At 38.7% G+C, this 27,427-nt stretch overlaps 3 protein-coding genes across 5 annotated transcripts in view; 1 reads left to right on the top strand and 2 right to left on the bottom strand.

Moving 5' to 3' along the window:
* Positions 1-8,973, bottom strand: part of LOC110375568 (low-density lipoprotein receptor-related protein 2) — a 190,087-nt gene extending 181,114 nt beyond the window's left edge. For both annotated transcript variants that reach the window (XM_049850763.2, XM_049850765.2), the window contains exon 1: positions 8,661-8,973. In XM_049850763.2, coding sequence (XP_049706720.2) covers positions 8,661-8,742 — 82 coding nt within the window. In that variant the 5' untranslated portion in view covers positions 8,743-8,973. The remainder of the gene's footprint in view (positions 1-8,660) is intronic.
* A 2,934-nt stretch (positions 8,974-11,907) lies between these two features.
* On the top strand, positions 11,908-21,407 carry LOC110375559 (protein virilizer homolog). 2 transcript variants are annotated; one of them, XM_049850767.2, is made up of 9 exons: positions 11,908-12,098; positions 12,186-12,477; positions 13,290-18,067; positions 18,390-18,650; positions 19,000-19,135; positions 19,529-19,667; positions 20,089-20,169; positions 20,696-20,769; positions 20,955-21,407. In XM_049850767.2, exons 1-9 carry the CDS (start codon positions 12,036-12,038, stop codon positions 21,020-21,022), a joined length of 5,892 nt encoding a protein of 1,963 aa, XP_049706724.2. In that variant the 5' UTR covers positions 11,908-12,035; the 3' UTR covers positions 21,023-21,407. The 2 variants fall into 2 exon arrangements, with proteins under 2 accessions (XP_049706724.2, XP_049706723.2); XM_049850766.2 differs by having other exon boundaries at positions 18,351-18,650.
* Positions 21,408-21,612: 205 nt separating this feature from the next.
* LOC110375562 (E3 ubiquitin-protein ligase ZNRF1) overlaps positions 21,613-27,427 on the bottom strand; it is an 88,377-nt gene continuing 82,562 nt past the window's right edge. The window contains exons 2-4 of the mRNA XM_064036997.1: positions 25,430-25,525; positions 24,227-24,332; positions 21,613-22,140 (exon numbers count right to left, since the gene is read on the bottom strand). Of these exons, the coding sequence (XP_063893067.1) occupies positions 22,083-22,140; positions 24,227-24,332; positions 25,430-25,525 (260 nt within the window). The 3' untranslated portion in view covers positions 21,613-22,082. The remainder of the gene's footprint in view (positions 22,141-24,226; positions 24,333-25,429; positions 25,526-27,427) is intronic.

Below are 27,427 nucleotides of genomic sequence, written 5' to 3'. Positions count from 1 at the left end.
TTCAACGACACGCTTGTGGACACGCTGTGTAATATACATGGTGTTTAGTTTGGTTGGCAGATTTAGGGAGGCAAGGCTGTTTATGAAGAATATTTTTATCCACATGTGTAAGCTAATGTAGATTTTTTTTACAAGTTTGTGTTCTAATCGTCTCTCCATTCTTATATCTTCATTAGTCATCTCATCCCAATAAATATTACAATAGTTATACGCTGATTACAATACTATGTAATTGCGTTCTGTCACTGTGGACATTCATAATTACAACCTACAACTATTCAATGTTTCATCCATCACAATACTTCCAGTGGGTGGTCCCATACTTCATAAGACATAACGGCGCCATATATCGTGACTAAACAAATAAACAAATGCTAAATCTCCATGTATTTGTACAAAGTGCGCAGGCGCAAGTCTCTGATTCGCTCGCGTGCTTGTGTCAGAGGTCGGCTAACAGTTGTTTCACGCTATGCTGTTCCCGCGGCGTCGCCCGCCATTATCGTAATCACGGACGCTTATATTGTTAACTTAATGCTTGCTGCTGCCTTTTGTGCTTTTATTGTTAACTATTTTGGGAGATTTTCTGACCCCAACTATTGTGAATGATGACGTTTGCAGTTTTCGTATAAACGTGAGATAGAAATTCGATGTGAACTAGAAAACAAATAAACATTTCCATTATAAAAATCTTAAAACAAGAAACGAAGATATAAATATATTCAGGAAGACGAATAATGAATATCCGCTTGGTTATTATTAGTTTTAATCTTCATAAATGCCCATAAGATGGAGAAACAATGGTGTTTTCGTTATGTACACAGAAAACATAGGAAGGTGAATAGTTATGATTATTGGTAAGTATTGTGACGAGACAATCGCTGGCCATCATGGATGACTGTACCGCCTAGACTAGAAAGGCTGTTTGGGCGAAACATATTTCTAAGTAGGTTCAAACATCACAATTGAGAATTGACCTTTTTGACAGGTCGGCTGAAAAGAGGTTGTGTCATGTGTAGCTTTTTTGTGTAGAGAAAAATTGCTAAGGCATTTCTTTTAGTTTTGTGACACTGGTTCTGGAGTTCTTTCTGTTCATATAGTGCAGTAATAATAGAACTCTCCACCAACATAAACCCACTGGTAATCATAAATTGTCAAGAAATTAGTTAAAAGACAAAGACAACATTCGTAATCATCCCTACATCATTAAAATTACAAACTTTTCCAGATCAATCCACTTCATTGTCCATGTTTCCGTAATATTCAACTCCTACGCGAGTTTGCAGCAACAATGGCGGCTTCGCCAGTTTTTTCAATGAGCCAAGTTTTTTCCATCAATCAACCCTTTGAAAGTTAAATTAGTCTGGCTCACAAGTGTCCAACTATTAACTATGGGGTTCGAAGCTCCTAACTTGTGTAATCTATACGTTTCTGTGGTAACCGAGATTTGCGATAATCCTCTACAGTTGGAAGTTACCAAGACGGGATCCTGAATTTGGAAACGCTTCTCAGATCTCGCTTAATGTGAAATAATAGTTACATTACAAGAAACTCCTCAATGTAATAAATGGCTTTTAAATTTTAAAAAACTATTATTGAATTGAACTACGTTTTATAGGTGAACACACAAGTTACATCCAGGAATAGTTATTTGACTCGCGTCCACTTCAGAGGGGTTTTACGAGTACAGAAAATTGAATTTGTGCCGTAAAACTTAAAACAAAACCATGAAGGTCTGCAGTGACCTAAAACAGGAGTAATATAAAGTCAAACTCAAGGATAACAGCATAGCATCGCGTTCACAGTGAAAACTGATTTGCAACAGATCCAACATATTACCATTTAGAACGTTAAACGAAGGATGCATACAAACGTAACCCCATGCCCTTGAAAGCCTATCAGCGCCATGGTAACTGCCGACGATTTTCCACCATGACCACCGAAGCATGCGAGTCAATGACCTACTCACACAACACTTTCATTTCGACTCCCATCCATTACCGGCTACCTTCACTCAGTATACACACATCCCCATACTTACTCAGCAATGTACGTGTAACACAGTGATGTTTCAATTATAAAAGTGGGGGATTTGCAGTGGTGGGGGGCGCGTTGACATTCTTCTGCGCGGGCGCATTGGTAAGCGGTCGTCGTTCGTCGCGAGGCTGTTTTTTGACATTGACAATGCACTGATAATGATGAGTTTATTGTGTGTTATGGTGGCTGAAGGTTATTTGAGCGCATGCGTAATATAATTACGCAGTTACTCATTATAAAATAAAATTGCTTTAGTGCGCACTATTTTTAGCCCAGTAGGTAGTCACTTTCTCCGGACGGCCTCAAAAAGTACCTAATACCGAATCGAAATAATAGTATGGTCATGTAACGATGAATCTACTGAATCTCTACAGTGCACCTTAACTTCTCATGATATGATCCATTGGTGCATTCAACTGTCTTCTGAAGGAAGCAGATGTAATGTTAATAAAAACATAGAATTACAACGAAATACATAGTATCCTTTTGTATCGAACATTGTTCACAAAAGGCAGCCATCAATCATACATGACAGCTATAATTACTTGTCTAGAGCCGATCGGCAATACTGCGCACACGCAAGTGGCGACGTAATCGCGTGCGCCGTAATCACAACTTTTCAATTAATTGCTCAACAAAGTTTCTGTTATGCAAAACTTTCATGAAATCAACTGATTCAATTCACTAAAGAAATTTCGCATTTTTTGCTGAAAAATTGTACGAGATTTTTCAGTGTTACCGAAGTGAAAGGAATTCAGTTTTCAGAAGTTTGTGTTACCTAACAGCTAGAGGAATAATGATTGATTTTAAAACTGAAAACTATACGGAAAAGTTACGTGTTCAATGTTATTTTTTAGTCTCACCTAGTCTGGGTTTTTATAAACCATTTTTGTAGCTGCATAAAAGCAAACTAGACAGATTCTATTGACGTAAGTAAAGGCAAAAACTTAGATTAGTTTCCTCATAACACATTCATATCGTCGGCGATGATATAATTGCTGTCTCATCTTAGATCTATTTAACTGACAGGCTTGAAAAAGTGTATGTAAAAAGATGTTACTCTTAAAAATATGACTGCCAAACATTTCCAAGCATTACTCTATTTTCTAACTAAAGTAGTGTAGAGTGTCTCGAATTACAAAGTATCATAATACCCTAACTAATCAACGACGAGTTCCTCCGCGCTTCGGTTAAATTGATGGGTCCTGGCTGATATTCGAAATTCTTTTGGCAGTCGTTACGAGTCAAAAAGTCTGTCAACCAGTCTTTCGAAGAGCTTGCCCTGGTACCTGTGTTGAGGAAGTTAGATAGGCAGTAGCTCCATGCAAAATACTAATTCCTAAATTCTCTATGTAGTGTTTCTTGTCCTATTCATCCTAGCATACTATCTAACATGTCCTACAAATTGGCGAGCAAACCCACAAGCAGAGCCTAGTCGGGCACTCGCCTAGCGGTTACACAAGTTCAAGGCAAATGCTTGCCAAACTGGTTCCGCCCTCTCCCTCCCTCCCCCCACGCGAGAGGGAGACGGCACTTGTTTAGATACCACGGTGGAAGGTTTTCAACTAACTCGTGGTAATTTGATGTAAAGTCTTCAGAGTCTTGGGTTACTGGTCATTAATTAAATGGTTGATATGGATTTACTTGCATTCTAACTGATTAGTTTGTATCGAGTGAGATAGGGAAATTAATTCCATGATTCTATCTACGCAACAATGATAGTGCAAAATTAAAATCACTACAACGTCAGCATCACACAGATTCATCAGCTCGATACAAAATTATATAATGCTGAACAAACTCGTATGATTTTCACCAAAGATAGTGTGTTAAAGGTAATGGTGATTTTAATAATATACTCGTGACAATTTCACACAAATCGCAAAAAAATATAAACCATTTAATTTTGTAACATAGTTGTATGTTCTAAGGCCAAAGATCCAACAGTTATAAGCAACTAGATGTAAGCTAGTTTCTGCTAAGCACCGTGTGTAATCGAGGTATGCCCTCCACATTATAAGGCTATTTAGTGCTCCAGCCTCCGCCCGCGGCTGCCATTATAGCTATCCATTTCTTCCTATTGATTTACTGCCCATACGAGGTTAAAAGTCTAGGTTAATAAACTGAGAAAATAGCCGTAATGCCCTTAATTCTTAAGAGGAAAAGTCAACACGAAATAGAGTAAGTAAAGTATTTATTTAATTAAAATAATTAACAATCAATAACTTACAATTTATTTCCAAGATGAAAACCAAACTAGGAATATAAAGCGGCCGACGTTAACAACTAGCTTTTAAATTACATTAGACAAGTATTTCATTTCTGAAGTAGCAAATTGTTATTTGTCAGCATTAAAATATTAATTCAAACAAGATAGTTGATATTTTAGATCTCATAAGTCGATCATAACCTTCCAGAAGAAACTGAACAACAGACAACAAAATGGCGCATATAAAATCGACGGCGGGGAAGACCCATTTTCGAAGCCAGGTAAATAATCCTAACTAGCAAAAAGTAGTTGCAAAAAAGCACACAAACAACAAAGTTTATTGTGTACTTTCATCGATCAGTTACGAAGTCTGAAACGTCAACCGTCTTACCACAAAAACTTTTAAACGTCAGTTTATGCCTTGTCTAAAAATATGTCAAATTATGACGTTGACATATGGTTCATTTTGCAGCCAAAATTTTATTAGACAAGTGTAAAACAGTGTTTAAAGTTTTTGTAGTAAGACCCCAAAAATCTCACTGAGATCTGAAACCATCTAGAGGTGTTGAACGCGTAAAAAAGCGCTGACGTTCGCTCGCTCAGGGCGGCGGAGAAAGTGCCTCGATTCATGTCTATTGTAATTTCGACCGCTTTTTCATAAAAACCACTCATCGAGGTAAAAGTTTTTCAAGCAAGTTTTTAATTCACTATCTCTGTAAAATAGTTTCGTTCAACACAGCGAGTTTATTGCTACATTCTTTGAGAATTAAAAGCTACTGAGTAAGATAAAGTTAATTTTTATACCGGAAAAACATTCATAAGACTTCTAGTAAACGCCAATTTTCTAGAAATAGGCACTTTTTTGTAATTCTATGAACCATGAAGTTTTCATTACAAAGCCTACTTTTACCGAGTGAGAGGTATCAAACGACCGTGAAATCAATTAACTTTAAACAGCAAAAAAATATCAATTGTTAATAAAATAATACTTACTAACCACGTAACCTAAATTCGCCGGATTGCGGTCAACCAACAATGCAACTTGACCAGTAAATGCAATTTTGTACTTTATTATCTGTACATTAAACTACAAATTGGTATGTGCCAATTTAGAAGTTGCGACTCGTATGAAATTTCAGAGTGATCAGCGTTTTGCAGACGGTGTGCTGTGTTTATACAATTAGCACTTTGTATCTTAGGTGTTAAGGTGTAATTTAGTTTTTTGTGTTGTGGTGTATTGTAGTGCCGGAAGAGAGCGATTGAGGGACAGCGCGTCGTCGAGTCGTCTTCCGCTGGTCAATGTCGGCGACACTCGGGAGTACTCACTACTAGCGATTGTATTGTGACGTCATCGTACTATAGCATTACTTACAGAAATACTACTGATAGCACAGGCTTTATCAGAGTTTAGATTGACCCTTGTTTACAGCACATCATAGGAAAAAATATCAAACAGGTATTCTTGGTATTTATTTAGAAAAAGTTTCAACCTAGCTGATTTTATAAAGGGGGAAGACTCTTAATTCAACAACATTATTTCACGTTTTCTTTAATCTAGTTTAGCAACACATGATTTATTTTACCTGTAAACCTATATTTATTATATTTTCCTTCACTATACCTTCTGTATAACATAAATGTTAGTATTCAGTGTTTGTAAAACTCCGAGTACATTGTACGAATAAACTCAGTATGTCATCTGTAGTCCATTAGATGTAATTTGTGGGTGTATCGGCCTGGAGGCGCGACCGAATATATTTTACTAAGAACTAGGTACTCATGCAAACATGATGTATGAAACTCAGTTATTGTAGACCTACCTATATAAATTTTGATATGAATTAATATTAGGATTAAAACAGATATTTATAAAGAAATAATTGTTAGCTTCAATTACAGCCTCGAAAATAAAAATACTCGAGTAGTTTATGCATAAAAAAAAACGTCCCACTTAGGTACATAGGTATACGTAAAAAAATCAGTGCCAGATAACATGTACAGAATAAATACATTCACAAATAGAAAAACCGCAATCATATTCAACAAACCAGTTTAACATTGATATTCAAAAAAACCCTATAGGAATAACCTTAGCAAATAGGCCTCTTAAAACAAATCACCATATAGCTGACGTCATGAGGTCAATGACCGTTACCATAGAGAACTGTAGTTTATGTCAAAATGACAACAAAATTGCTCCGCACTGCAGCCTGAGAGGTAGTTCCGTTTGGATTGCATTCTGATTGTGCATTTGACATTTAGCGCTGTAGGCGGATTGTCGTAGTAGGTAAGGTGCAATATTCGATGCTAATTGAGTCTGCTATGCCTTCAAAATTATGATGTACTTGTTGTTTCAGTAATTTCCAGATGTTTATGTCATTTATTCTTTAATATGTTGTTATAAACTTTATGAAAAAATTATGTAATTTTTTCGGGGCTATAAACATTCGAGATTGCTTAAATAACACTTATTGGACGGGAATAGTTTCTGCAGCGGATCAAATAAAAAGACTAACAAAATACACTGTCTAGATCAGAATAGAATACGATAGGTACCTAAATCCTTCAAACATGAAGATCTTAGTTTTAAAACGAAAAGTTCTATCACGTAGAAAGTTCTCGAAAATTGAACAGTCGTACTAGAAGACAGAGTTACATCCCCGAGTGAACTATCAAAAACAGACTGATGGGACATAAAACTACATTTTCGCAAGTAGCACTAAACTATCGACAGTTAAGCCGATGTTGGCATTTTTTTTATATAGAAATCTTGATTCGTATCAATGTTTTCACTCCTTAATTCCTGGTCTTTGTAATGTGCGTATTGCCGTTCATCTTCATACTGATTTATGAGCCAAAACAAACTATCGGCCGACTAAAAGTGTGCGAGTTCTCTTAATAAATAAAATATTATAAAAATAATTTTGATCGACTCTTGGTTGTTCAGTAAATAGCTTATTATCGGGAGCGTGGCAAAGTCAATGCAGTGGAAAAGATTTCAACGAGCGCCCGCAACTCACTTTTTGTACGAAACAGTTTTTATAACAACTTATTATAATTATATTCTTATAAATAAGGTGGTGTGGCTAGAAAAAAGTTATAAAATAAAGTCTTCAAAATATAGGAAAATTACTGAGTGTGGTTTTTCAAAGTCAGCTATCGGGTATGATTCGTCTTAAAGAAATGTAAAAAACTATAGTCACGTTCTGTGATAAGATTTTTTCGTGATACTTAAAAAAACTAACCTAACTTTGAGAATTCTTCCGGTATGATAAGGCTAAGTATATTCCGATTTCGTCAAATAAGTTTGAGTCCTCTTGTAGACAATTTTCTAATGGTTATTTGACAAAAACAGAACCTTCTCACCAACTCAACTAAGAGAAAATACTTCAAAGTCCACTTATTTCATTTTTTCCTCATTCCATAGATTTAAGGCTCCTAATTGAACAGTTATTTAATATTCACAAAAGACAGTAATACAAAAAACACGGCGGTTCAACGAACACAGCCGAACGCCATTCATTCCGCGATCACGTACCATAGACCATTGTCTATGGCTTTGTGATGCAAAGACTCCGTTGTTTTGTGCGACCAACATCGCTAATTATAGAAACTACTAACGTGTTTTATGTTATACGCAAAATTGTATTCAAAATGTCAGAACTTAGGTGTTTTCTTCAGCTATGTATTTGTTGATAAAGGCACAAAAATATTATATGCTATTTAATAAGTATCTCCGAATTACTAAGAATAACCGATGGAAAAGTAAAGTTTTTTGCCGAGTCCAATGTTCGAATACCTTCCTAGAACCATTTTTTGTTGTTTTCTATAAGTCCAAACAAAGTTAATTGGATATTGTACGATTGAAGTAAATACCTACTTAATTTTGATTTGAAAAAAGAATGACTACCATAGTATTCATAATGTAAAACCATTTTGAAAAGAGAACGAGCGCAAAAAAACAAGAACATCGTGAACACATTTCTGTTACCTATTCAAAAAACGTTCACGATATAATTCATTAAGCTAGTTCCTTAGCTTCATTAATATGAATATTAAATAAATAAGAACCAGTTCTTATTCTTGAAGTTATCACAAGAAACAGCTCCGAAGTTTACGAACACAACGGTTTCGTTAAACTTGCTAAGTAGGTTGGCCATCGCGACAAAATATCTCCGACATTCACCGTTAGCCTAGGCATCTTACAATCATTCACCGCCATAAATTATGTCAAAATGTGCAAAAAATATTTCACACGAATACGGACACAAGACGTTAAAAGAATAAAACTTTTTGACAACGAAACTTGTACAAAAATCTAAGTTGCGTTTGTAACTTCGCTAGGAGTATTTCGCCGGTGGCTGTGGTACATTCGAGTGGGTATTGTTTCTTGTAAACAGTTATGCGTGGTACTGACCTGATAAGTGTCTGGTGTCGATCTGTGCTGCGGCAGCCACCGCCAGCAGCAGCAGGCAGAACGCCTGCCGGGCGCTCCGCATGTTCACTGCACCACAAACCACATCAACACTTACAAGCACTCACAATAATATCAATAAACTCGCGTTTTATATTAGTTTAGTGGGACGTGAAGAAAGTTTAGTTCGCCTTGGAAAGTTTGGTGACGTGTCGGTGGGTGCCGCGACGACAGACGTGCGTGCGAGGCTAGCGCGGACTTGCGACTGACGCGACACGCGAGCCGGCCGGCGGCGCTCGGGGTGACTAGCTAAACAACACAAATTGCACTCAACTTCATTTTTCTTGAGAATTTTAAAACAAATAAATTCTTATAACTTTATCTACTTTTGTACACACATTCTTTTATAAAAGGATTACCTATGCATTTCAATTAATATTAATAGAGAATTGTATGGTAATGTTTATAGCACTAGCTAACATTCTGCTGAAGCTATGCATCAATTAAGTTATTGTTCTTTACCTGAATGATCATTTAGATACCTATTACAGAATGATAAATAAAATAAACGTAAACAATAAGATAACATAGATTTCTGATTTAGTTACCTTTATAATACTGATTTTCTGAAATAAATATAACACACATAAAAATAAGCAAATACCTATCTCTGCGACTCAATCATCTTAATAAAACAAATTCAAATTCGACATTAGTCAACCCGCTACTACAAAAAATCTCCTCAGTTCGCGCGTGTTATTTCAGCGCTAGCAACACTGTGACTCGCACAGGTGGTCGCAGGCACACAGGCACAGGGTTGCAGGTTGCAGGTAGCGGGTTTGTAAACACGGCACGGCGCACACTGGCTGCCCCCGAGGGCTCAGTGCGTGCCAGCCTTAGGTAGCATTGTTCCGATAACAGGGAGATCATAAACCTTTATGGTGTGTTTGTTACAAAAAATAAGCTTTTGTTTGTGATTGCTTTACGTGAGATATGATGCCGACTGCCGAGATAAACTGTGGGTATGTCTGTGTATGCACGGAATGACGTGTACCTAGGTACTTGCGTGTCCTTTTACTTATTCTAATGAGATAAGCAGGATCCTGTTGCGGTTTGAACAGTTTCCATCTTTGGCAGAATGTATTTGCATTTCTAGATTTCAGTTTGCAATTTAATAAAAGTGCTAGGTTCTTGAGTTCAACATTCATATCGACAAACTGTTGATCCGTGATGTTTACACTAGTCCACGTGTTTGCATTTTTTGGTGAAAGTTTTTAATAGAAGGTAATTCCAAAACTACCTATGATGGAATCAGATCAGTCGAACTTAATAAAGTCTAGTTTTCTGACATACCCAACAGATATTATACCTAACATTACATACTATCTTTAACAAAAAGGAAAACCACACATAAACATAGTAGGTATATGAGTATGTAGTTACAAGCAGACATCACAGCGACCGCCGCCATGCGCGTGCGCGTCCCTATTCGTGCTTATCTAGATGAACACCATAATAAGGTAATAATGCAAGTTCGTGTCAACACACCATCCCATGGTCAAGGCTGTTTTGGTAAACATTGTTATGGATGAAACTTCAGCATTCCTTTGTGGTTGTGGTGCATCATCATCTGCTTAGCCTTTTCCTAACTATATTGAAGCCGGCTGGTTCCAGCTAGTGGAGCAATACAGTGGAGCGGAATACCGAACACATAGGCACAGATTACTGAATAGTAACATAGGTACCTACCTATATTTACAATTACGTAATTCTTCGTGAGCCAAAGGGGAAAAGCTTGAGCTTAAACTTAAAATCTAAAACACCTCTTATTATAGGGACGATAGTAAAGCCAAAGCAATCGATAGTAAATGGTACTAACTAATATTTTTCCAATCTAGTTAGTACCATTTACGCGTCGTCTCGGTTTTTTACCGTTCATCATTAAATACTACATTTTGGAGTAGACAGTAGGCGAGTAAATAAGGAAGTACATTAGATAATGGAGTTCATGGGGTATATATAAAGTATATATTCCCTTATAGTAGGTACATAGGGGAGTTTATAGGGGTAGTGCACATGGGATTTTATAGGCGATATAAAGGGAGACAACATAAAGGATTGCCTTACTGCAATCGAGCTTGTAACAAATATAAAAAAAACATTAGTCCTCTTTTTTTGATGTCGATTAAAAATATCGACCGGCTGTAGGTGAACAAATGCGATATTTCAATGCATATTTAATCGGAATAAGATAAGAAGGAAAACTCGAAATAATAAAAAATAGAAGGAGGATGTAACAAACAAGGTTTCGTTGTTTCTTTCCTCGAAGCGATGTATTTTTATTCGCGTTTACTAAGAATGGAATAGAAATAAGTTGCGCTTTGTATCACAAGTTGAAGGAAGTTGGTAAGTAGGTACATACATATTACTCAAAATTGTTACAGTAGCCACGCTAAACTATACCTACCTACTGTCAATTATATTGTGATCATTAAAATGTAGGAGTAACTGAAGCAAACTTTACTAAAGTATATCGTAATAATCAAGAGGCACCTAATAGGAAACGACTGGTTATTGTGGTACCAAAGTGCAGGTTCATTCCCGGACGGGTAAACTCATAAAAAGGTACAAATAGAGAACTAGCACACAACTGTATTGAAAACAAACTTAAAACTAACTGCTTTAATAATAAAAATACTACGATATTTTTCTTGGGGTTATGCTGTTTTAGACCACTGTAGTTTTCCTTGTATCTTGATGGTGCCTGATTGTTAGTAATTGTTACTACCAAGCACGGATTATTTTGCATAGGGTTATTTTATTTACCTACTATTTGTTTTTATGTTTTAGAATTAATGATTAGTGTCATCTAATCAATTTAATTCATCATTTTAAACGATCTTGCCGCTCGAACCTAGTTTGTAGGAAAATTCGACAGTTTAACTTCCAATCTTGATGTCTATAAGAGCAATGTCTTGATGTCTAGCTCTCAGTTATGATGATTTTAGTCATAGTAAAAATAAGAGTTTTCATTTTTTTTTACGACCACACTTCTTTTGCTGGCAACGTTAAAAACAAAATGTGTTATCTGTCACTGTCATACGGCTACGAAACGTCAAGTCAAAACGCGTTCCAGGTTCAGCAAACGCTTCAAACTTATAATTTGCAACATGAACTACTCTTCGCATCTCACTTTCCCCCGTAGATAATGCAATCTCTCAGCATGTTAACAATTCTTAAAATGTCAGTTTGTATTTTGTATGAAGTCTGCATTGCTTTTGTTAAAAAAAGCGGACGACTTGCCATGAAGTGTTTTGTTCTTCTACAAAATGTTTTAATTTATTAATTCTGAGTGAAGCTGACTGAAAATCAGCTACAATGTCGGCAAACGAACAGCCGGATCTTTTATTTTTTGATACTTTCTCACACGACACCAGTGAGGTACAAACAAACAATTGTTGAGATACATCAATGTTTTACCGTAATCTAGTATAGGTTTATCACTATCTTTCATTTATACGTTTACAGGAGCTTAATTTAGACTTGGTGCAGTTTCCGAAGTCAGTTTATGTGAGGGAAATACGTATAATTCCGCTGGGAGCGCGGGTGGAGGGCGATTTCCCCGGCGGAGTGCGGCTTGGCGCCACCAATCCTACGAAGTTCCACATAGATTTCTTCGTGAATGACCTGAGTAAGCCTGGAGCGTCCACCTTCGAAGCTCTGGGCAGTCTGGACTACTGCCAGAATGGACAGATACATATGGAGTGCGGCAGTGGACTGGACCAACCCAGAATCCCCACTGATGGTCTTGTCCTTAGAGGTTAGTTTGTATTTAGTCATTTTGTATATGTGAAAATATTGAATGTAAAACTTTATTGTGGGTTAGTGTGTAGTGTTAACCTCATTGTGACAAATAAAACATTCATTTTTGTATTTTACTGAATACAAAATGTGGATTGGATGTTCTACATTTTGACCGGCAGCAGATGAATTACCACTTTTACTGTTTAAATTCTAGTCATAACTACTCAATAATCTTTATGCTACTGTTCAGTATTTTAGTGGTTGTAATTCGTACCTGCTGTGCACATCAACTCTGATTCAATCACTGATTCTAGTTATAATCCTCTGTGGGTTTTATAAATCATTCACCAAGTAGCATAAAGTGTGGCATGTGTTTGTTAAACACCCAGACGCACCCGAGGGAACAACCGCTATGGCAGTACATCTCTCGGGACATTGCTGATTCTGTGTTTTGATTTCATTTGAACTTATTTTAACTGGTTATATAAATGGGAAAGTATTGTTTATTTCTTATTATTTCATTGTATATGCCTGAACAAATTCAGTTTTGTTTTGCTTATTAAGATGGAACCATGCAGACAGTAAAGATCTTTTATGTTGTAAACATCTATATCATTAATAAGCATGTAAATGGTATTGGAATTGAGATAATTAATAAATTGCATTTGTTATTGTCACAAGAATGTCCTCACATATATTAATATTTAATCTAAATTACAGATATAGATATTTCAATCTAGCTGTGTAGAAGCTCTTCTGAGAATTATTTTAAGAATATTCTAAAACTAAAATTATCTAAAACTAATTTCTAATAAATGGTATTTCCAGGATGGTACACTACAATAACATTGGCTGTTTACGGCAACCTGACTCAAGTGCTGCCCGAGACACCAGTGGGAGTCAATCCTCCTCCCGTGGTGCAAAGACCAGTAGTTGCTCGTGAAGTACCCCCGGCTCCACCACCAGCTGTCCCTCAAAACCCTGAATGGACCCAAGAACCATCTGTTCCAATACCTGCTTATACTGGTAATGTAGCCACTCCCAACCCTGAAGCATACGGGCCCAGCAATTATCCTGAGAATTATGATCCTCAGATGTATAGGGGTGACTACTACAATCCCGAGCAACCTAAAGATCCTCGCACTTACCAGCACATTGAAGAGAATACTTGGGAGAAAAGAGAACTTAGCTGTGAGAGAGATCCAGAGAGGTTGCGTCATAGCCCGCATTCTATTGATCATGACAGGGATAGAGATAGACGGGATGTACGTAGTCGCAGGCGCTCTCTTGACAGGGGACACAGTCGGGAGCCATCCAGGCTTCGAGATAGGAGCAGGGAGATCGATAGAATGGATAGACTTAGATCTCGGTCTAGGAGCCGCGATAGAGACTACGTAGTTAAGGGAGAGTATCGTCCCCTCAGCCGCTCTAGATCACGAAGCATCGACAGAATGCGCGCCATATCCACCGACCGCGATCGCGACCGTGACTGGGACAGGGGAACATACAAGAAGGATGATTACCGCAGACATCGTGAACCATCTTACGATAGATCTCGCGGCGGGTCTTATGATAAAGAACCCGGTTCCTACGATCGTAGATCTCCTTACGATAAAAGAGCTCCCTCTTATGAAAGGAAGATCCCGTACGAGAAGCGTTTGTCTCCGTACGAAAAGCGAGCTTCGTCATACGAGAGGCGTGCCCCGTCATACGAGAAGCAGACTTCGTATGATAGGAAGCGCCATTCGCCCTACACTCGCATCAGGGGATCCAGCTACAGCAGTCGGTCTCCAAGTCGCGATGATCCCAGGAAGCGACCCAGGACTCCACCAGGCGAAAGTAGCCGACGACCATTGTCACCTCGAGAAGTGGAAGGGTCAAGTCCTATCAATTCTATCAGATCGGAGGAAGGTGCAGAGTATGATAGAAGTGGCAAGCAAATCCCAAGAGTTGACTTCTATCACCAGAGCTATCGTCATAAGACTTCAATTCGCAGTCCTTCTCAAGAAGCCGAAAATGCGGCATACGTGGAACAACAACATTCCAGTTTGGTTACTGTCCAAATTGTTGACAATGCCACTGCAAAGCCTATAGAATCACCAGTCAGAAACGCGGAGGAAGATAGATCTATGGATGGTGAACAATTTGAGCCTATTCTATCAGATGAGGATATATGTGATGACCTCGAAGGTCCGGCCTATATGGAAGTTGATTACGATGTCAATGATTATGTTGGCGTTGATGACATAATCAAATATTATAACCCCTTCAAGTGTGACTGGAATAAATATGAAAATGTAAACAAAGTACATTTGCTGGGCCCTACAAGGGAAGGCGTTAAGGATGTACTCAATGCGACATTTGACGAACTGTGTGATGCTAGTCCAGAACTCTTCAAGATCTCGGAAATGGCGAAGTCTAACAAGAAACTGGATCAGAAATACTTTGCGAACACATTCGCAGATATTGACAACACCGCCAGGGAGGAGTGGGTGCACCAGTGTGAACAGCTATACGTGTCCATCACGAACCTTTGTAAAAACACCGACATTATACTGAGAATCTTCAAGAATCCAAATCGGAATGACACGTCCGATGAATTTACCGAAATCTACTACTTATTGATAACCTACTGCAAAATTGGCTTGAACTTCGACTTCGCATTAGCTCAACAGCAGCCAACCTACAAAATAAGACACATGAAGTGTGGCATACGTCTTGCTGAAGCTCTAATGGGCCACAGACATAACGGGGAAGTCATGAAAATACTTTTATCAACTGGTATTGACATGCCCATGTTGCTATTAGAAATGTACACCAAAGAATACATGGCACTCAGTATTCGTCTGATGATTTTAAAATCTTTGAACGCTTGCTTATCTTCGAAGGAATCTATAGACCACTTCATGAAAGAGACAGTGTTCCCTAAGTTTGACAAGACTGACGATAGGAAGCCGAGGAATGGCTATCAGGCTTTGATAACGATGATGCAGACCAACCCTCTGGCGAGATTGAAGTTCTCCATCAGTGCACTTATAAAGAAGTTGAATATTTATGAACTGTTGGGCAAACTGCGTGATTTGGTCGTGAATTTCAGTAAATCTGGAAGTAATGATGACGCTGATCTCTCAGAAGCTGATGCACACTTTATAGTAAATTCTCTTGAAGAGGTTTTGTACATGTATCGTTCACAGTGTTTCCATTTATCACAGCCGAAGCGATTCCTACCAGTCTCTGCTCAGTTCGAGATCAGCAAAGAATGCTCTAACGAAACTCTTTTGGAATTCTTCAATATTCACCAAATTCTTGAAGTATGCTTATACTTGTTAACATGCCCTACGACTTGCAATAATCTCGTGGTTGTGAGCCCGATCCACGATTTGATCTACGAACTGATTCACTCGCAAAATGGTTTAAACTTCTTATACAAGAATTTGGAAATGAGTGGACTGTTGTTTAAAACTTTGACGTTGCCGTACAGCCAGCAGAATAATGAGGAGTTCCTTTACCCTCACGATTTGAGTAACTACAGTGATCTACAAATTTTGGGGTTAGAACTGGCATATAGATTGAAGGCTTTGTATTACTTGCAGTCGATCTGTGATCAGCAAGCAGGGAAAGCTGATGAGAATGAGCTTATTGATAGACTGCAATCCCTGTACTGTCTCAGTTTCGGTAGCATTGGGAGAACTGCTGTGCCAGATGTAATCGTGATGGGTGAAAACGCTGAATGCCTCATGGAAGTATTCGAAAATGACCTGAGAGCAAAGCCCAAGAACGAGTCGCCTTTGAAACAAAAGTCGCCAGCGAAAGGTTATGCTATTGAGTTGATAGTTTCAGCTGTAAGGTTTGCAGCCAATGTTCCATTTTTGAAGAAATATGGACAAAGACTGATCAATGTATCCAGGGAACATGACAGGTTTGAGCCTAGCGTATCCAGTGTGTTACAAGAGGTGATACCTTATCTGAAGCCTGTAGAGAAGACGACGGTATTATCCGGAGAAGACATGACCGAGTGTGTAGAAATACTTAAGGCTAGCTCTGAACATGCTCCGGATCTGCCAGGAGAACTGATGACGTGTTTAAGGATTTTAAGGCACTACTGCATATCGGACTTTGAAAATAACGTGACGATCGCTTGTGAGTCGGCGACAGAAGAGTATGTAGAACTCAAGTATAAGTATAATGTGCTTCAATTGTTCTCGTTGGATGGCGTGGCGCATCTGGCAGGAGTGCTCGACCGATTGGCCACACATTTTGACCAGCCAAGCATGCACACTTCTTTATTTGCATCTGTCAAAGGATTACAACTTGCTCAGCTATTGCTGCCTTGTTTGAGATTGCTGGATGCGATGTTGGCCAGAGTAGTTCGATGCCGAGGACCAAGATTCCGCGACTTGACCGCAGCTCCTGTGTTACTGAAGACATATGGAATTGCAAAAGCTTTCCCAGTAGGCTCGGTAGGCTACAGAACTGCAGCCAAGGCAGCAGAAGCCTCAGTAAGAGCATTGTTGGCTTACGCACAGCCGATAGCTGATGACGCTAACGACGGCGACTCCATCCGCCGAGGACCTTGGACATCGCTATGCTCCGAAGTGATTTCTTACATTACTACAGCTCCATACACCTTCGTTCCTGGACTACTAGTGTTCTCTGAACTGCTGCCTCTGCCGCTACCGATGCAGACTAAGACTCCTCCAACAGACCGCGAGTTGGCTGATGCTTCCAATGAGAGACGCCTGTGGTCGGCACACCTTCACGCGCTTTCCAACGATTTGACAGATATGATCCAAATAATTTGTATGTCTACGTATAGGCCTGTTGTTCACATGCTACGAAGGGTATGTGTGCAAATTGCAGACTTGGCTCCAAACACAGCTGCTACAGTCGCCAAGGCTGCTGTGGGGGCGGTCACTCGGGAGTTGAAGCCAGGAGAGGCGGCGACCGCCAGCGTGGCTAGAGTTTTAGGCTTTTTGGCATGTTTAGTTTCCCACGCGCCTGTCAAATGCGCTGTGCTACATTCCATGAACAGTGGCGGACCCAGAGCTGCCGACGTTCAGACGGCGCTCTGTTCAGTGCTAGGTCTTGCCAACGCGTCTAACGAACACGCTGCAGCGCAAGAATACGCGGCACATGCGTTAGCAGCGTTCTGTGACGCTGAGATCACTTTGACTCCTGTCAGTGGAACATCAGATATTATATTATCAAACTCCTTGCCTAATAAGGATGCATTGGCGGCTTTCTTGGACTCCACAGCCGACTGCCTCGAGTCTACAACTAAAACATGTTCAGTCGCATCGTCGATACTGAGAGCTTACTTCGTACTCACAGAACATGAGTATGGATTCCAGCAGTTCAGGAAATTCGTGTCAAAGAGGCGGGAGAGTCTTGGGAAGTTCTTCAAATGGGCTTTGGAAGGTCAGGGGGAAGATAAGGCGGAATGCTTGAGTTTGTACATAGATCTGATCAGGATCCTGAAGATGGAGGAAGGCGAGGGTCCAGTGGGACGGAAGACCATGCTCACGGTGGGAGAGATGGCCGACATGGTGGGCTTCTCACCTTCTGATGAAGAGCATCCTGTCTTGAAGTTGGATAAGATTTTGAGAGTGAGTGTTATGCTGATTATGTCACATCACCTTTATCTGACATTTTTGGTTCTAACGAAACTGTTTTTTTACTAGCACAAAGACATTCGTACTTGTAAAGCTGACGAAATAAGGTATATTTTTATATTTATTTGATGTGAAAATTAGGTTTCGTTAGAACCAATGTCTGCCTATGTACCATTTGCTAATACATAATGCAAACTATTGCTACCGTTTTACCCTTACTGCATGATCCTTACATACCATAGTAGTTGTATATTAAGAGTAGACTTTCCTTCCACAGCCAAGAGAACAACACAGCAATTTTAATCACCGTTTTCAGGAAAGAAACTCTGACGAAGACGCTCTTGCCAACGCCAGCTTTCTGGCCAGTCACCTTCAGAAGCTGAAGGGTCTTGAGGAACCGGCGACTCCGCCTGAGGTCCAAGAGGCGGGGCTGCCTCCGCCGGAGACCCTGGTGGCGCAGTTCCAGGCCAGGACCATATATGCTATTGGAGAAGCCAGCGATGAGAGACTGACCTCAAGTTATTGGCTCAATGTGCCGGCTGCGGGAGGGGAGGACGATGTCAATGATAGTGAGCTGGTGAGTACTGTGGTTCAATGTGATGAATATATTGTGGGATATTATTAAGATTAGACCAATTTTGTTACTTGAATATGCTCTTTGATATAAGGGAAGCGAGGAGACTCGCTTCTCTTGGAAACCACATAATTCTATGTGAAGTTCTTCATATAGTGTAAGTTCCAATCACCAAAGAATTATAGTGTGAATTCGGATCCAGTCTTTCACTGAGAAATTTTCAACTTTAAAGTCCAATAATATAAACCACATACAATTCTATCTATAAACTAGATTCGGTAAACTAACTTAACAGATAAATGGACCAGTTCAATCAAATGAGACAGTTTAATCAAGTTGTGTATGTCCGCAGGTATCGTGTGACCTGGTGTCGGTGGCGGCGGGCTACGTGTCCGGGGGCGGCGAGGCGCTGTGCGGCGCGGTGCGGCGGCTGGCGGGCTGTCTGCGCCCCAACGACGACAAGCCCAAGGACGACAAGCGACCGCCCGGTCAGTCAAACCTCCATCACAGTCAGGAATACTTATATCGATATACTCTTTATTATGTACACCAAAAAAACAAAATTAAAAATTTTGAAGTCGTTGACACAATGAGCGGTCTTATCGCTTAAAGTGATCTCTTACAGACAACATTTGAAAAAGACCATTAAATGACCATTTCCTATTATAGATAAGTCTTTGAATTCAAAATTGACAAGAAGTTCTTGGTAAAATCTTTATTGTAATTGCGGCTATCTAAAGTGTTCTTGTTTAAGCATAACAAAAAGCAAAAGCATTACAATTATTGGAACAGTTATCAATTTTCGGTACTTAAAGCGGCTAATTTAAGCTTCGTAAATTTTACAAGAAAAAAAGGAAATAATATGTTCTGTATGTTTCTAGTGGCGCTAACTCGCGTGCGTACAGAGGGCGGCGCGGACGCGTTCCGCTCGCGCCCCCCCAACACGTCGCGCCCCCCCTCGCTGCACGTCGACGACTTCACCGCGCTGCACCAGCCGTATACTGCAGCACAAGTCACCAGGTAACATGTCGCAGTTATTTGTTAACACTAAATATTAAATGTTGGGAAAATATTTTCCCAGTTCCTCAACAGTGCATGTCCAGGACATGTTCACTCGTCGACTGCTCCGAAGTGGGATGAAACTTTTGTTGTCACACAAAATGAACACTTAATACATCTCCAATATTTAATAAATTTGTTAACTAGTCTGTATCTGTGTCTGCTACTGTCTTACCTACTCTTACCTGTCTGGCCCTGGGCACTGACAGAAAAAAGAGACAGTGTGTCCAACTTTTTTACGTTCAAAAGTCTACCGATCGCGGTAGTATTTCCATATCAAAAATGTACCTACTTCCCCAAACGTCCTGCCCTCGGTTGGGCAATAGTTGGACCTATATTATTCTAATTTTAAAGCATCCTAACTTGTTGTTGCTGTGTACAGAGGCATGCGTCGCGGCATCGCGGTGTCGGACCGCGGGCGCTTCGCGTCGGCCGCGCCCATGCACGCGCACTACCGACATCTGTGAGTATACCCGCTCTACTACAGCATATATTTAGTGGACCTTATTTATCTTACGATAATGTTCAGTATTAGGACTACTCATAAACTGAACCCTATGTAAAATTTGGCAAGAGAATGGAAGAATTCAGGTTTGTTTTGATTGTTCCTGATTCCTGCCTCAATATTTTCCAATAAAACAATTACCTACAATATCTATTACTTTGTGTGCGAATGAATAGCAACATTACAATTAGATGGATGATGTTGCACTGTACGTTCCTATTGATAGAAAAGTAAAGGAAACCTGTAGCTTTTTTTTGTGGTTCAATTAAAAACCTTTCAAAACTCGATTATCATTCATTTATTGATCTGTATCAAATACTACACTTTTAACTTTACCAAAAAGAGTTAGATTAGTCAGAAGCAAGATAATCCCTATGCATATTGTATTGCTATATTGTATATCGTAGGCATTTTCGAAGTTTTATTTCCAGTGATATCACAATGTTGTAAGCAAATGATTAAATACAAACCTTACACGTCACAGTCGCGGTCGCGGCGCGTGGGAGATGGGAGCCTCACACTTCGGGCACTTCCCACCCGCCTCACAGTACATGATGGGTAAGTTGTCCAGTATATTTTGCTCCTTCTCAATATTTAAATACTTCTACAGTTCAATATTAGTAACCACTTTATAGGAAGAAACTGATCAATCGGGATTACATTTGAATGCGATTACATTTAAGACCTTTGCGAGTTATTACTTTATTGGTACCAGCATTGTAACATGAAATGTCTGTGTCCAGGCGGCATGGGTTGGGGCGGCGCGACGCGCATGTCGCGCGGGCCGCGGCACCGCTCGTTCCTGCGGTGACCGCCGCACCACGCCGCGCCGCACTACGCGCCCGCCGCGCCGCAGCACTACGCGCCACCCGCCGCACCGCAGCATTATGCGTCACCCGCCGCACAGCACTATATACCGCCGGCGACAAACACGAACATTATGTGCCCCAGTGGAAATTAAAAACCATTTCTTATCGTATTGTACTTGTAATACATATTTTAAGAGTTTGAAATACGCTCTTAAGACTCATTTTTGTGCTAAGAATAACTACATATTGATCCACATATTATTATACTCTGTGAATTTCTTACAGTTTCCATATAAATGTGTCACTTTTAATATTCTGATAGAACTAATCAGTAATTGGTGTTCTTATTCATCTCAGGATTTTAATAAATAGACAGTTGGAATATAATTTTGTTTTTCATTTCATTATCATAGTCAAATGGATTAATTAACAGCGCGTGTACACTTTTGGAAGTTACTGGCTATAACTTAAATGATAAAGGGGATTGAGCAAGTATGTTTGAAGCCAAGTCCAAATGTCTACCACGAACGAAACCTATATAATTAAATAATTCACTAAATGTAGAGTATACAAAGAAAACAATTTTAGAAAATTTAGAAACAAATCAACTTTATTATCAAGATGAAAAAGATCAAATCATATATTATAATATATAAGCTTAAGAAACAGATATGTAAACCGCGACAATCACAGTCCAGCACTAACATAACCCTTGCTTTATATACCTTACTGCAAAACAAAACAAACGTTCACTATACATATTATAAGTATATCATAATTTACATTATACATATCAAATAAAAACAAACTATCATTTTCGCGTTCCAACTAAAGAGTAACGTTGTAAAATTTATAATTATAAGTATTATTAATACTCCACCGAGAATTTCCCATAGCGTTTCGTTTACTATAATTGTCTTTGTTTTTTTACTTATTTTTGTTTAATCATTAAACGGTAAAACATCTCACTAGCATAAGTTTATATTTACAAGGCCCGCGGGCACAGTCAGTTCAGTATAAAATATCACTCGCACATGGCACGGGCGGCGCCGGGCCGCGGCACTAGTCTCCGGGGTGCTCGGGGCACGATCTGTTCACTTCGAACCATTGGTCTATACATCTGGAACACAATCAAAACAAAATAGGTTAATAAATCATACTGTAAACAACTTAGGTCTATGGGAAAAGTTACACAAGGTGAAATCAAGACAACACCTTACAATAACTATATGTATATAGTTGCCATTGAACATAACCTTTTTGCGTTCGAAGTTACCCTCATGCTCCTCCACCCCAAGCGTTACAAATCCAGCTACCACTGCACTATTGACCAACATAGACTACATAGATGTATGTCACAAGTCAAACGCAGTAGAGGTTCGTATCAGTCGACCTACATCGCTGAGGGGCTTATCGGCCCTTTGTCTAGGTACCCTTTGAGCCCTGTAGGAGCGCTCGAGAGCATACCCATCTTACCACAGAAGGGAGCTTACAAGCATTGTTGACTATGAAAGATATGCTTGCAGAGTCATTAGGGGTTTTTTACAAAAAGTATCCTATTCAATATAATAAAGCTTACAGAGATACACACAGTTTGATGGGCCCCCTGTCGATAGTTGCATTAGAAATGGCATCACATTTAAATGTATATTGTCAGAGCCGACTACAACATAGTAGTATCACAGGAGGTTGCATTAATGATATCTTCCACGTAAAAAAACATGGAAACTCTTAAATTAACCTATTCATAAAGCACGTTGGTAACAACACCAATATGTAAACTTGTTACGAAGAAATATGTATACCTACATATGTGCATGTTCCGAGTTCCCGTGCAGTATCAGTGATCAATGTAATGCTGCTATCAGCCGGGTATCCATCAGATAACGGACTGCTATCGGCGAATTGATTGTGAAATGTATCATTTTGCATTATCTACTCAACTATCACTTATAGTGTTGTATAACATGTGTTAGAGTTGTTACATGAATCATAAATATATTTATAGATTCTAGTTCTACCGTTCTACTAGAATTGATAACTTATTTTAAGGAAAAAAGTTTCGAGTGATTAAGTTACTTAATTGATATTTTTGTTTTCTAAAATAACCTCTAGGTAGCCTTGTTTTCTAATCTGTATATGTCATTTTCCCTCTTTTTACAACAAAATACCTAAATTAGTCAGAATCACATACAAAATATTCCTCAAAATAATTTAAGGAAAACAATATGACTGTGACACGTGTAACCCAAAAATTCCACTTTGAATTCCTTTGAAATTAATTTATTACTCATTAAGTAGGCTCAAATGCCTACTTTATTTTGTATATTGACAATTAAGAACGTATACGACAAAAAACATTATTAAAATGATCAATCATCTTTTCAAAAGAAGACATATTAACTACTGTTATAGGTTAGGCATTGTAAGTAACTGGATTAAACTAATATTTCATGGACAGATAAGATGCAAAGCAACTGTGATCTCAGAAAATGGCCTATGACTGCAAACACCCGCTCTTGAAAGATCCGGCTTACACAGCAACCTTTACAACGTTGCATAATATTCAGCTAATAACAATCAATTAAGTCGCAATGATTACATAAATGCTTGTAAACAAACAATGAGTTCCGCGTAACAATTAAAGCACGTTAATAGTCGTGAAGTGATTTAATCTGCGACATTCACTGACACACGACTATTACTCGATGACTTATCGTCTTTGTCATCAGAAACTAACTTGTACCTAACTGCGCAAAACGCTCACTGTTACGCGTGTGTAAAGTGTGACTGTAAATTTTAATTCATTCAATTAATTTATTATCATTTAACTATGGCCTTTTCTGACATTAGCAATATTGTCAACACGTGCCGTGCACTCATATTTTAATATAAAATGGGTTAATTAGGGCATTTCCTTTTATTGCCATACTAATAGTCACTCGTCATACCGCGTCACATTCCTTACGTCAAGCCTTTCCCGAGACAGCATCATTTGCCGAGCCTTTTCCTTTCTATATTGGAATCGGCTTTCAGTCTTAACGACCAGCTAAATACCAGTGTCTTACATGTAAAGACTAACTAGATGACCTCCTCCTGGGCAACCCTTGGTAAGACTGTTTGTGAGTCCTTCTAGCTTTTGTCTACCAGTTAGGGGATTCGTTCTGAAGTTATAAGATATTTAGGTAAATGAAGGATGTTCTTACCCCTTGTGGTAGATGCAAAGGCAGGGCAGGCGGGCGATGGTGTCTCCGGCGGACAGCTCCTCCAGGCAGATCACGCACTCGCCCTTCGAATCACTCAGCACATCCTCTGCAAACATTATACACCATTCATTAGATATTATGTACAAACAAATACTAAATTCCACAAAATTCGAATTAAAGAATTGATTTAAGTAATAATCTAACTGGCTGGATCTCTACATATTGAAAAACACGGAACCTTCAATGAATCAATAGATTTAAAACAAGCGGCTTTCTAAATACATAGGATGATTCGAGAAATACCGGGCAACAACAGGTAATATTGATCAACTAATAAAGATAAATTAACCGTAGAGCAAGAACAACTGAACATTCCATTAATTATCCAAGTTTAGTTTTAGTTCACAAAGTCTGCATATTTGAATGAACTTTCAGATGTACGAGTAAATTGTATTTCTAGTTGCTCTGCACGCTTTTCCCGACATTCAGTCTTAAATCTTTGAGTAGTTAAGTTTATATAATTTTCTCCGGCGTGTTACAGGGAAAATTATAATAATAGTAATTGTACGGGCGTTCAGGCAGTCTTGTTGGGTTGTGCATAAATAGTGAATGTTATACTTCACTCGGCCTGGCTTGTAATTACCGGGAAAGCTCCCGTTCTGGCTACTGCGATATTATTATATTTCCTCTATTTGTTGAGCAATGGCTTAACAAATTGCGTTTGCAATTTCTCGCAAACCTCTGGAGTTACCGTTGTTATTAAGCTTAGTGAGTAACTTAAATATTGGTTCCTCGAATCTACCTGTTTGTTTTGAGTATTTCTAATATTGGCTGTGCATAGCTATAAAATATGTAGGCTCTGATTAAAGGTTGGTAGGAATAAATACTTCTGACTCACTAGTCTTTCCAATTAAATAATCTAAAACTGACTAAGCTATGCAAATATGTGCATAATTGACTCAATTCAGAGAGATAGACTTTCAACAACTCGTAGACACTTGCACAAAGGTGAATCATGTTTAGTTTCCAAACTTTTACTATTAGCTTTACATTTAATTTACAATGGGTCTCGGCTATAAACCACAGACTGTAGTAGTTACTCTTAGAACATATATTCAGCCAGTACTATCTAGGTTTCTATATCATTTAGAAGTGATGTTATCTTTAATTAAAGGACTGGTATGTATAGAAGGTGTTACTAACCATTATAAGAGAGTCTTGGCCTGGTGAGACACATGACGAGATGGCACTCGATGTCGTCCGGCAACACAAACTTGCTGCACACCGGACATTTTATACCTGAAACATAATACAGACACATGTTAATACAATATCCAGGGTGCACATAAATATTAATGAGAAATACTGTCAGGCTGTATTCGAACTACTGTACCGTTTAAAATATACACAGATAGTCTAATCTAGAACCAGAACATAGGGCAATTTTTATACGGCTGACACAGCTCTGGGAAGCTAGTATTCTAAAAGTAATTAGAGTTTTCCTGCACTAAAAAATAAAACTTACGATGTAAAACCGAAGTACTAAATTGGATTAAAAAAAATTAAGTACTATTTCGGGGAGTAATTTACTCGAGTATAGATTAGACCTCATAGTAATCTAGCAGACAGGTAGACACTTTATAGTAATTTCCATAAGTAATAGTAAAGCTCTAACTCCACGAAAAACAAGTTCCAACAGATGATTAACGACACCATTTGAAACGTGCTAACGTTACTATCTAATCACATTAATGTATTGGCCGAACTAAAATTAACCTTCCAAGATCAAAGTAAATCACACGGCGACCAATAAAGTAATCCATCAGGTTTGTACATAAACAAACACGTTTGAATAATAAATAAGGAATTAGCGCGAACACGTAAATAATCTAAGCGTTATCCGCTTGATGTAAGTAACAAATATGGCGGGTCTGATATAAAATTCCGTGTGTCGTCAGTAATCCGCTGATGTAAGCCAATTTCACGCTTTACACTGCACCTACGTACTACGGCCACTTTGACTTCATAAATATTTTTTCAGCTAACGAAGTAAACACAGCTGACGATATGATGTCAAAGGTTGAGCTAATGGAAGTTAAAATCAGTAAGAAAGTTAAGTTCGAGGCATCTTAGATAGTAGGAAAGAAAAATCCATCAATCTTTTTGTTGCTGTCAAAAATAAATTATAAGATAACTGTATTTTCATTATGTGTGGAGAAACCTTTTTGTATATGCATGTATGGCTAGATGAAATCATGTGACGATAGATAATCTTATTAAACAGTTAAATACAAGTTCGCGTTTGATGACTCCACATATTATTGTGCCAATAACTACCAAAGATATAATAGTATAATGCAATACTAATAACATATCGAGTGGCCATAAAGTGGAGTATACAATTCATATAACGATATTATTGTCCTGGCATGCAATTAGGCACACTCCATGACTCAGCTTTAATCGTTATTCGTTAGTACCGAGTAGATAATCGGTAGTACGTGCGTTACGCTCAAATCGATATTATTTGTGTAGCTAAGTGATACTTCGATACGTTCCGATTGAAATATGAAAGTGTAATCGAAAACATCTGCTTGTTTGTGATGCAGATTCGTTGGTTCATCGAAATTTATAGTATTGCCACTTGAAATATGTATAAACCAAGGCTTTATTCATTTCAGTTCGTCTTATACACTTGGTTATTATGAATAAAACTTCCCATTCTTACTAACTGACGTAGCTGTATGACCACATTGCTGATATAATGCACGCGTGTCCAGTCACCAGTGAAATGGAACGTGTCTACGCGTGAAGGTGTGACGGCAGGATTCCGTCCGAGCGCCTCCATTGACACCACGACATCTCCAGACGTTTGTCGCGGGAGATTCGCGAATCTGTGCTAGTTACGCAACACACCAGTATCTAGAGCTCAGCAATTTGTGCAATTGACTAGTCTCTATAGTGACTGGCAAGTTGTGCTTGAAATATGTATTAAAGATTGTTCTTACGCAAGTAGGCAGCTATCTACTGGTGTAAAAGCTCATGCAAGAATGAAATGGAGCTAATAAAAGCGTTTATAATGATGATAGCACGCAAAAAGCTTGCTCTTATACCAGCAAGTGTATGGTCAATAAATCGACTTTAAGCCTCTTATTTTGACCTAAAGTGGGCTCCACAGCCTAATAATAATCCCCATCAACA

The sequence above is a fragment of the Helicoverpa armigera genome, chromosome 11 (genome assembly GCF_030705265.1).
Source record: "Helicoverpa armigera isolate CAAS_96S chromosome 11, ASM3070526v1, whole genome shotgun sequence".
NCBI lineage: Eukaryota > Metazoa > Arthropoda > Insecta > Lepidoptera > Noctuidae > Helicoverpa > Helicoverpa armigera.
This window is presented reverse-complemented; position numbering and strand designations above follow the sequence as displayed.

What these genes read in the sequence shown, in the direction of transcription:
- LOC110375559 (XM_049850766.2), top strand. Translation starts at nt 12,036, where the DNA reads ATGTCGGCAAACGAACAGCCGGATCTTTTATTTTTTGATACTTTCTCA. An exon ending in TGATGGTCTTGTCCTTAGAG is followed by an intron (nt 12,478 to 13,289) that starts GTTAGTTTGTAT and finishes TGGTATTTCCAG; the next exon opens with GATGGTACACTACAATAACA. An exon ending in GGACGACAAGCGACCGCCCG is followed by an intron (nt 19,136 to 19,528) that starts GTCAGTCAAACC and finishes GTATGTTTCTAG; the next exon opens with TGGCGCTAACTCGCGTGCGT.